Consider the following 11,582-nt stretch of genomic DNA (forward strand, 5'->3'; position numbering starts at 1 on the left):
CAAATTTTATGATGAAGTTGGCACTTGTTCTGTCTTGGTTTTTTTTGCATTGATGTACACCTTAATGTAATGTTTTAGGTATTTTGAAGTAAATGAAATGGTTTATACCAAACAATTGGTTTCTTGTATTATTATTCTTAATGTAATGTTTTTTGAATGTTGAAGATAATGTAATGGTTTCTATCAAATTATTTTACTTTATGTCAAACAATTTATAGGTACAAAATAGTCTTAATATTCATAATCATAAGCACCAAAATTGTGCAATTGTCATTACAACATATCACCAATAGTGTGCAATTGGCATACCAAAAAAAGCACCAAAAGTGTGCACCACAAAATAGTATCAAAATGACATCACAAAATATCAGTTAAGTGCATTACAAAATAACAGTCAAGTGAAATCCTAAAGTTTGGAAATTGATTTCTTCTTGGCCTTCTTTGGAGCCTTCTTCCCACTTTGATATCCACTGCATTCTTGGGTCAGAATTCCTTCTTCCTCTTCACTCAAACACAAAGGTTGATATGGGTTTGCACCGGGTCCAATGATGGGTTTTTGAAACCATCTCAATTTTATTCTTTCACTTTGCCTCTTTCTCTTTGGTTTGTTTTCTTCTTTTACCTTTGCCTTGCCCTTCTTCATCTTGCACAGGTTGAATAATATCAGGTGTTGATGATAGCATTTCATCTGTTACATCTCCAAATAAATCAGCATCAACATCAATATGAGTTGCAGCATTTGTAGTTGCATCACCTACACCACTTGCATCCATATGGTTTGCAGCATTTGTAGTGGCATCAGTTCTTAATGTACCTGCTTCAGTTACATTTGTAGTGGCATCACCATACCTCACTTTCTTCTGCAAACAACTAATAAACATTAGAAAGCAACATCATAGCAGAATTGTTTAGAATAACAAATATGGACAGTTCAATTACCTTTATCTTCAAAGCATTAGGATGTTGTTTTTTGCTCTTGCATGACTTCACATTGTGTCTTATTTTATCACACTTAGTGCACCTATAGGATACACCAGGCAGCCTCCTTCTATCCCCTTCTTCACCAGCTTCCATAATCCTCAACTTTCTTGGTCTGCCAGGCCCTTTTTTGTAGATTGGAGGTAGAAGTTCTTCACTCTCAACCTCAAGCCACATTTCCTGTCCATTAATAGGGCTCACAGCAAACCCATAACAAAGTTTGTATTTCTCCCTATAGTAACATTCATCTACAAACTCTTCTGGATTTTGTTGTCTAAAACTCAGTGCAGCAACAACATGCCTACATGGAATGCCTACTAATTCCTATAAGTTACAAGTGCATGACCTTTTTGGCTATATCAACAATAAATTGTTGTTTGTTATAAGAATGTGTGACTTGGAATTTTTCATCCATAGCCCAAGTCGGTAACCAATGTCCACTCATAGCTACCTGGGTATCCAATCTCTTCCTAGGAATTGGCATGACCTTATGGGGCCATTTTTCAAGTTTCAAGGCAGAGCTGCTACGCCTATTCATCAGGTATTTTCTAATCCATTCATACATTGTTAATATAGGTTTGTCTCTAGCTACTAATATGGTTGCATTAAAAGACTCAGCAATGTTATTCATTAATACATCATACTTAGGATAGAAACTAAAAGCATGCTTACACCAACACTTAGGAGGTACTGCCAATAGCCATGCCCAAGCCTTTGGATCTACTCCCTTCAGTTCATTCATCTTTTGCAGCCACCCTTGTTGGTAAGTTGATTTGGCAACTCCTATCATTATGTCCCTTATCAACGCACCTCCTCCAAACTTTTTCTTGAAGTTGGCATACAAATGTCTCAAGCATAGCTTATGCTCAATTCTTTCAAACATATCTTCAAAAACTGCTACCAACCCCTATAATAATGATACAATAGAATTGGCAGTGTTATTTAGCTATACAACAAGCATTTAGAAAGTAAATTCATATTGAAAAGTAGTTACTACTAACCTTTTGCTGATTTGAAATAAAAACAAATCTTTTGTCTAATCCAACATATTTCATTAACAATTGTAAGAACCATCTCCAGCTCTCCTTGGTCTCTGTTTCCACTACCCCAAAGGCCGATGGAAAATATTGGTCAATGGGGTCCCTACCAACATCTATTAACAGTTGTCCTCCATACTTGGTCTTTAGATGGCAACCATCCACCCCAACAAATAGTCTACAACCATTTATAAACCCCTTTTTACATCCATCAAAGCATAAATAGAATGATCCAAACCTTGGCTGGATAGTTGGAATTGGTCTATCAACATTGATCTTCACTGTGTTCCCACCATTGACCCTCTGAAGCTCAGAAGCATATCTCCACAAGATAGCATATTGATTGTCTGCATCTCCCTCAATAATATTATTTGCAATAAATTTGGATTTCCATGCCCAAACCACAATTATACCAGCTGAATAATTTTGTCTCATGTCTTGTATTATATCAGAGATCCTCACTGTGTCAGTTGTTTGCATTTTCTTCACAACATACTTGGCCACCAATCTAGAATTTGTAGATCTATTTTCTAAAACCCTAGCATATGTGTGGGTGTCATTTATAGTCTTAATGGCAAAAGTTTCTTTCTGGTCCACCCTTGAGCAAAGCATGGAATACCCACATTTAGCCTTGCACTCTACCCTTACTCTATACCCCTCATTTTTCACAAAAGTTATCTCCCTTCCATTTAAAACTATCCACTCACGAATTGCCTCCCTAAAGTCATCTAGGGAATTGAATTGCATACCCCACTTAAACTTAGAATTCTTATTAAATTGCTCTTTCCTAAACTTCTCAAACTTAGGCCCTTTTTCATCTTCATATTTATCTGGGTCTGAGCTGTCTAACTCCTCACTAACATAATCCTCATCTTCCAATTTCCTCTTACTTGGATAAGGTAACAAACCAGCTATTTCTGGACCCTCCCTAATAGGTATAGTCACATCAATTTCTTCAAATCCATCTGCAATAGTAGTGGTCCTTTCATCTTCACTGTTATTCAAGCGTTCAACTGCATCTTCATCAGTTGCATCTAACCCAACAAAATCATTCACACACCTAGGGGTCCTACCACTTAATTCTAAACCACTTACAATATGTTCAACATACATGTCCCCATCTGTTTGCGTAGCAGTGGAATAAGCAGAAAAATCAAAAGCATCATCATCACTTTTAATTTGAAAAAAATTCATCATTTATGTCAGTGATTTTCGTCCAGTCTGTAGGACCCATCTACATAACCCCACCCTTTAACCAGACTACGAATGTGACTCATGGTCCAGTTATCCATTACTTGCCTATAAACAGTTGTTGAACTACCACCCCTGTATACGGTTTCATCCCTCAGCCATCCTTACAAACTCGCCTCCGTGGTGGAAGACGACATTGAAGGATTGCAGTTGCTGAAATCAAATACAAAACTAATAAATATTTTGCACATTTACATGCGATACAACCAATATAAACGAATATAGAAGCTAACCTGAGTGACATCGCCATCATCTCCTCCGTTTTCAGCCATCGTCACCGTCGTCTGAATCGTCTCCGCACTAGCTTCTTGTCCCAAATCCTAACCCTAACATTCACGGGGGAAAATGCAATGTTTAAAGTAGTAACACTGGTAATTGCTTTATTTTTTTATTTCAAAATGACTTGGCAATAAATTAAATTCAACTCACCTATTCAATAGCTGCAAGCAAGGATTAAGACTTACCCAGTCAGCAAAACATGAGTTTAGGGGGAAGTGGATATGGAATCTGGGAGTGATAAGGGGGGAATCTTTAAAAAAATCTAATAGGGGACAAATCGAAAACTCGCTCTATTGGCAGGGGGTGAATAGTTATTGTCCCTTCAAATAATAATGAATTGAAATTAATTTTAAACTAAGATTAAATTATATAAGAAAAAAAATATTAGTATAAGTTACTTTAAAACATAAATTTTTATTACAATCAAAATTCTAATATATTAGTATACAACCCTAGCCACGTGTCATCATGATAGCAACTCTTGGCAAAAATTTTAATCTATTATATACTAATTTAACTCTACATTAAGAAAATATAATAATAATAATAATATAATATTCAGTCACCACTAATAATAATAATAATATAAATAATACAATAATAATATAATACTTAGCCACCACTATTAATAATAATGATATAAATAATATATAATATTATAATATTTAGCTAATAATAATAAAGAAAATAATTATAATAATATTAAAATACCCAGCTATCACTATTATAAAATTATAATTATTTATCTATTATGCAATAGTCGTGTGTGTGTGTGTGTATATATATATATATATATATATATATATATATATATATATATATATATATATATATATATATATATATATATATATATATATATATATGACGTATCTTATGAGAATGATATTTTTATATGAAAACATGAGAATGAATTCAAACCATTAAATTTTAAAATAAATTGTGGAGATTATGGTGGAGTTTGCACATTGAAAGCTTTAAGAATAGTGGAATCAGTGATGGAAGGTGTAATGCTCGGAAAAATAATTAATTGCTTAATTTAAACATTTGTGATGTTTATTGAAATTTTTGCATTTTGGGACGATTTAGTCGATATTAGTTCGGGATAGCGGGTCGATATTTAATCGAAAATTTTAATATTTTTATTATTAGAAATATTAATGAGTTAATATTTAGCGTTTTGGGAATTTTCTGAGTAATTAAGATTAGACCGGAAATATGAGACATTGAGTAATAAGTCGGTATATTAAAATAATCGAATTTTTATTTTAATGGTATTTAAGTGGATGTATTATTTTTACATTAAGTGTAGAAACGATATTGGGCTTAAATAACGGTATCGCGAAGTATTAAGGGGTGTATTTTATTAGGCCCATTAGTGTGGTTAAATGACTAAGAATGGTCTTATTTTGGAATTAGAAGTAGTGGAGAAGTAGAGCTCAACAGAAAAAAAGAAAAGGAAAAGTTAGGGTTGTGAAGAGGAGAAGAAGGAAGCCAAAGGGTGTTGCTCTCAAGTGCCATTTTTCCCAAATCTTCCAATGATTCTCCTTAGAGCTGCACTCAATCCAAGATAAGGGGAGGTTCTTACTACCTAAATGGGAATATGATAGATTGCATGTGGTTTTAGAGTATAAATTATCATTGTATTGGACTAATTTTGTTTTCTGTTACTTTTGAAATTGCAATTGATTTTTTTTTTGTAAAGTTGTTGTTTCATTGAAATTGGGAACATTATGAATGTTGTGTGTATTAGAAGAAATGAAAAGAAAAATATAAGGAAAATATAAGTTGGTGTTTCGAATAGTTATTGAACTACTAGGCTGACTTATTATCTTGTCTTGTTTTTTTTGTGTTGTAAAATATTTTTCTCTGTGTGCTGTATGTTTCGTGGTTCTTTGGTGGTATTATTCTTGAGGAATTTCATTTGCTGAATGCTAAAGGGTCTAAAGATAGGTTTCATAACTCTTTTTTTAAAATTAAATAATAAACTTCATGGCTACTTACATTGACCCCATTGCTTGATGTGAAATTGTTTGTGGATATGTTTCAGGATAAATCTAATGTGTTTCATTATGTGCTGTTCATTTGTACTGTGATCACGTTTCTTTTCTACTTCATAATTATGTCCTGTTACTTAGTTTCCTTTTCTTTTTCCATGTTTCATGTTAGTACTTAAGGCATATACATAATAGTATTAAATAGAATTGAAAGGTTAGAAAATAAATTGCGAACAGTAGCAATTGTAGAACAAAATGGCTTGTACATTAGGATACTAGAAATCGAAAATCGAATAGAAATATAATTGAATTGAAATTAATATAGTGTGATATTAATTAATTTATTAAATTAATAGTTAAATTAATTTCAATAAGTCTATTTAATTGGAAAATACTTGGACTTGGATAAATTATTCGGTTTATCGGTAAATTACAGTATTTTGAGAATTTGACCGTAATTGAGTTTTGGTTGACTATTTAAGTTGAGAATAATATATTGATATGCCAATGAGGTTATTTTGATAATTAACATTATTTCTATTTGAGTTAGATGATAATTTGAAGTTGATTCGGTTTACTTGATACATTGGCATATTGTGATTATTTTGCGAATTAACCGAAAATTATGGTTTTGGTTTGGATGCCTTTGTTGCGAATAATGTTGTGATTGCCGATATTATTATTATGCATTATTTTGTGGGTAGCCTTATGGTGTGAATCCTAGCGAATTTTGATATTGCAAATATGTTGTTATGAAGTTGATAATCTCGTTGTTAAGTTGTGTTGTGAGCCTCTGGCTAAAGTTGAACGATATGATTTTTGATATGTGACTGTTGTTGTGTTGTTGTTATGTCGTTATTTCGTTGTTAAGTTGTGTTGTAAGCCTTTGGCTAAAGTTGAACGGTGTGATTGTTGATATGTGACCGTTGTTGTGTTGTTGTTATGTCGTCGTTTCGTTGTCGAGTTGTGGTCGTTGTATGTTGTCGCATAGCATAACATTAAAGTTGGTCTGGATTGACAATATTCTAAGTTGAAGCTAATGCTCATTAAAGTTTTCCTAGATTGACACGTTCTAAGTTGAAGGCTTTGCCTTATGCCTCGGAATTACTGGCAATGTTCTAAGTTGGGAGTTTTACTCCAATGGTACCTCATGCATATGCACAGTTGAGTCGCATTTGAGTCGTTGTCAGTTGTTGTTGGTTGGAGTTGTTGTTTATGTATTATGATGCTTATATGTTGACTTGTTGAAGATGCTTATATGTTTATATCATGGCTATTCATTGATGATGTTATTTATGTTGATGTTGTGTGAAGCGGTGATTTATTGATATTCTTTACCTAATATATAATTTGTCATAATCCTATTTATATAGTTTGATATCTCACCCTTTCTGCTGATGTTTCCCCTACCAAGGGATATGGGCAGGTACTCAAGTATATATGTGGAAGTTTGTAGCTTCATTGAGTCCACTTGGTGTGTCGCTCTGATACGTAGCACTCGGGGGGATGTTTATTTTGTTGTTTCATGTAGTTAAGATATAAGTTGTTGAGTTCTAAGTTGAATAATGAGAAGTACTATGATGTTTTAAATTTGTTTCTGATTGAACAAAGATGATTTGTTTATAAAGTTGAATGTTATGATTCCGCTGCATATTAAATAAAAGTTGGTTTGTCCTTAGAACTGATATAAGTCGTTTGTGATCCACTGAGATTAAAGTGATGCGTATCTGATTATGTGTTGTTTATATGAAGTGATTGTGATATCCCAAATGCTTGTTGATAGTTTTTAAAATACTCTAATTTCTGCATTATAATTACCGAGATAGAATTGGGGTGTTACAGAAGGACCAGTTGCAAGATCAATAGAATTTTCTGTTAGAGCAACTGAAGCAATAATGCTAGAGATGATGTCATTGTGAGTTCTGTATGTACCCTTGAATCTTAAGTAATTTCTGTAGTACCAGTTTGTTCTATAAGAAGCAATGACTGATGTAGTGATGACCAAAGCACATTGAGGACTCCATCCTTTGCTGATCAATATTTAGAGAACTGCTGAAGGAGGTGCATGGTTTAAGATATTATGCAGTCAATTCAATAAATTTTTGGCAAAAAAATAGTCCACATAAAGATGCCTAGAAGATTAAGAAGCCTTATTACACAAGGAGCACATAGAGGGCGGCGGACAATCTCTGGTTGCAAGATTGTCATTAGTAGGCATCTTCCTATGGATAATCCTCCAGATGAGGCTGAAGTGTGAAGGGGGAATAGCTGAATTCTAGATAAGCTTGGCCCAAACATTATGCCAAACAAGCACATAGACAGTGCCTTTTTTGGCTATAGACAGCGCTTTAAAGCATTGCCTAAACCAACGCTATTATAAGTAAAGGTAGCACTTTAGATTAATGTAAAAGCGCTGCTATATGTCCCTTTTAGACAGCGCTTTGACTTTAAAAGCGCTTTCTTATGCACCCCTTTAGACAACACTTTGGAAAGTACCCCTTTAGCAGCGCTTTCTCTTTAGACAGCGCTTTTGGTTATCTTTTAGGCATCGCTTTCCCACTTTAGGCAGCGCTTTTCCCCACTTTAGACAGCGCTTTTCTCTTTAAGCGTTGTCTAATGTTCACGAATTTTTTTTAAATATAAGACTTATTTTCACTTACAGAAAGCGCTGTCCAATATATACAATAAATTTTCACCATATTTTGCACCAGGTTTTCACCACATTTTACACCAGATTTGGTAACTTCAATCCAATAAATATGCACCAAATTTGCATATAAAAAAATCTACATATATATATAATTGATGATATATACAACAACAACTTGAAAAATTGATGATACAACTTGAAAATTCTAAAATGCTAAATCTACATATTACTATCTTCGAGAATTTCTTAAAAAAATAACAACAATGAACTTGTTAGCTCTATCTACTACATCTGCACCTATAACCTGAAACAAAACCAAAAGATCGAAATTCATATCATGATAAAACAAAACTTTATTCGAATTTATACTCAAAACTCAAAAGTTATACTCAAAATTCTCATCAATGAAAGAAAGAAAATATACCTTATAAAATTCTCAACTCCATAATGAATTGACACTATTCCTCCATAAGTTCATCCAATTGATCTTTTAAGTAATGAGCACACTTAAATTCGTCAAAGTACTACATAATAATATAACATAGTATGTGATTTAGTTAAAACACTATGCCATTTTATGAGAAATATTAAAATAATTCCTAAGTTAGAAATCCATATTGTGGATGGAATCTTTATTCGATCCAAAAGAAGAGTTTCTTTCATAAACCTCAAGATGAAATAACCGCAATCTATACCATTACGCTAACGAGGACACTACCCATAAAGAAAATACGGATATATATATCAGGATATACCCCTTAACTTATTTTATCAAGTATCATCATTAATATAATAAAAATTGTGAAAATATACCTGTACTTTGATCCATGTAATGTTGTTGGCTCTATTCTTTGGTACTTGAATATCTCTTTGTAATCGAAAAGCTTGTAGAACGCTATAATAAAATATAAACGACTATTTAGAACAATCTCACATAGATAAATAAATACACAGACGAATATTTAGAACAATCTCACTTACGTATCAATCGTCATCTTCAAATTTGGGTATGTTGTCCAATCATTGTCTAACGAATCCAGATAATATACAATTTCTCTTACAGGATTAATCGCAACCAATAACCAGTGTCCACTGTAAGATTAAACAAAGGTTAGATGGAAAGTTTCTACACAACGTCAAAAAACGAAAAATTATAATAGATGAAGTTAGGATGAAAATCTGACCCTTGCCAGTATTATACTGTAAAAAGAACAACTTTTATGTATATTTGTTGGCCACAAGTAAACTGAGTACATACTCTATGACCTCATCTGGTTTTGTTATGATTAACCCTAAGTTGACAGTGTTGGGACCTAAGAAAGCGAATCTTTCTTCCAATCCACGCGGGCGCGTCACTTTGTCATACAAAAATCTTAAATAAAAACATCATTAACATTAGACTATATTAATTGAAATGAGTATATAAATTGTTCATTTAATTAAACAAAGTTGATCGGAGTATACCTGATGTATGTATCGATAACACCGAGGCATAATTCCAAATGTTTAAAAACTTGATCCATATCCTCTCTACCAATTGCTTCCATGTATTCATAACCAAAAATGTCTGCCTTCATAGGTATAAGACGAGTACCACCATTCAAAATATCTTGTTACAATCTCTTGTCTGCCAGTCACATAGATAAGTGCAGTGATGATGAGTAACACAATATTTAAAATGAAAAAGACCATGTAATGCTGACAACAAAACATTTAAAATGGAAAAACAATGAAGAAACTAACCTCTTCGAAGAAGTAATTGTGATTATTCAAGGATTTCAATTCACAAATGAAACTAAAACCAAAGAAAATCATGCTATTATTCAATCGAAAATTGAAACGTAGAAAATTAATTTCGAAGCAAGCTAAAATCAAACAAATCAAATCTGGGCAGCCACCACCATCAACAAATTAAAGCTCAAAAACTCATGTTATTGCTCAGTTTTAGTTAGAAACATGAAAACTTGAATTCAAAGTAAGCATAAGCAAAATGCCAATGGTACAAGATTAACGGGATACTATTAACTTTCCATTAAATCATAAATCTTTATTAATATATAGATTAAACCAACAATGCAATTAACACAAACACGAAATTAGAGTCACTTAACATGAAATAACAAAAGCAAACCGAGCTTTTTTCACTTCCAATATGATTTCATAAGATTACTCTTTCTTATTTTTTCTAAATAACTATGCATTATGAACCATGATTAAGAAAATTAACTTTAAGATACATGAAACTCATACATTCATCCATCAAAAACTACAATCGAACCTGAAACTATAATCGAACTTGAAGAAACTAGGGCAATCTTGAAGATGAACCGATTTTGATGATGAACATGGAACATATTGAAGGATAGAAAAACACTTAGAAAGGGGGGGGGGGGGGGTTGAATAAGTGTGACTTTAAAAAACTTGTAAGATAAAAACAATGAACACAATTATTTTTATCCTGGTTCGTTGTTAACGAAACTACTCCAGTCCACCCCCTTAGAATAATTTACCTCAACTGAGGATTTAATCCACTAATCCAACTGATTACAATGGTTATCCACTTAGAAAAATTCTAAGTCTTCTAGAGTATGCAGATCACAACTTGATCACTCTAGGAAATCACCACTTAGAAAACTTCTAAGCCTTCTAGAGTCTACTGATCACACTGATCACTCTAGGAACCTTTTACAATCAATGTAAAATAATGTTTACAAGAGTATAGATTGCTTCTTATAAAGCTATAATCACAACAGTGATATTTCTCTTAAGTTCTAAGCTTAAACACTCACTAAATATTAGAAGAGTTTGTGAGGTTGAAGATGAAGTTCGTGAGCTTTGATTTTGACAGCGTTTCAGTATTTTGCACAAGTGTTCTCTATGCTGCTTCTGATCAGAACTTCTATATATTAGGCGTTTGAGAGAAGATGACCGTTGGGTTGCATTTAATGCTTTGCGTGAATAATACAGCTTTGCATTTAATGTTTCACACTTTTGTCAACTACCTCGAGCCATGCTTTTGCTGCTTTTACTGACTTTGCCTTTTGTAGCTTCTAACGTTCCTTTTGTGAGTCAGAGATTAGACTTAATAGCCTGTCATCTTGTACTTGCTCCTGGACTCATATTTGTGAATAACAACGTTTGAATATCAGAGTCAACAGCTTGGTGCAGAGCATCTTCTTGTCTTCTGACTTTGAAGAGCTTGAGCGTGATACCATAAGAACTTCAGTGCTTCTGCTTCTGACTTCATGTTCTTCTGATGCTTTATAGTTCATGTTCTGATTCTGCTTGACCATCTTTTGATGTCTTGCCAGAGCATGTTCTGATGTAGCCATCCAGAACCTTCTAAGTCAGTGCTTTTGAGCGCTGAATTGTGCATACTCTTTATGTATT

General features: G+C 33.1%; 2 protein-coding genes across 2 annotated transcripts; both read right to left on the reverse strand.

Annotated features, from left to right (window-relative positions):
- Window positions 1-581: 581 nt before the first annotated feature.
- LOC131640561 (uncharacterized) lies at window positions 582-3,212 on the reverse strand. The gene is made up of 4 exons (XM_058910955.1): window positions 1,980-3,212; window positions 1,430-1,885; window positions 940-1,302; window positions 582-860 (listed from the first exon to the last, which is right to left on the reverse strand). Exons 1-4 carry the CDS (start codon window positions 3,210-3,212, stop codon window positions 582-584), a joined length of 2,331 nt encoding a protein of 776 aa, XP_058766938.1.
- Window positions 3,213-8,650: 5,438 nt separating this feature from the next.
- Window positions 8,651-9,769, reverse strand: LOC131640562 (uncharacterized). Its single transcript, XM_058910956.1, has 5 exons — window positions 9,657-9,769; window positions 9,451-9,564; window positions 9,174-9,284; window positions 9,006-9,087; window positions 8,651-8,716 (listed from the first exon to the last, which is right to left on the reverse strand). The coding sequence occupies exons 1-5, from the start codon at window positions 9,767-9,769 to the stop codon at window positions 8,651-8,653; spliced, it is 486 nt and encodes a 161-aa protein (XP_058766939.1).
- Window positions 9,770-11,582: the final 1,813 nt, after the last annotated feature.

Source organism: Vicia villosa, unplaced genomic scaffold (genome assembly GCF_029867415.1).
Source record: "Vicia villosa cultivar HV-30 ecotype Madison, WI unplaced genomic scaffold, Vvil1.0 ctg.003195F_1_1, whole genome shotgun sequence".
In the NCBI taxonomy this organism is placed as follows: Eukaryota; Viridiplantae; Streptophyta; class Magnoliopsida; order Fabales; family Fabaceae; genus Vicia; species Vicia villosa.

Excerpts from the sequence above, each read along its gene's own strand:
- LOC131640562 (XM_058910956.1), bottom strand. The coding sequence starts at position 9,769 with ATGAAGGCAGACATTTTTGGTTATGAATACATGGAAGCAATTGGTAGA. Across the intron at positions 9,088-9,173 it reads TTGAAGATGACGATTGATAC|CGTTCTACAAGCTTTTCGAT; the intron begins GTAAGTGAGATT and ends ATTTTATTATAG. Across the intron at positions 8,717-9,005 it reads TTACATGGATCAAAGTACAG|TACTTTGACGAATTTAAGTG; the intron begins GTATATTTTCAC and ends ATTATTATGTAG.
- LOC131640561 (XM_058910955.1), bottom strand. The coding sequence starts at position 3,212 with ATGATGAATTTTTTTCAAATTAAAAGTGATGATGATGCTTTTGATTTT. Across the intron at positions 1,886-1,979 it reads TTATTTCAAATCAGCAAAAG|GGGTTGGTAGCAGTTTTTGA; the intron begins GTTAGTAGTAAC and ends TCATTATTATAG. Across the intron at positions 1,303-1,429 it reads GGAAGAGATTGGATACCCAG|GAATTAGTAGGCATTCCATG; the intron begins GTAGCTATGAGT and ends TGTAACTTATAG.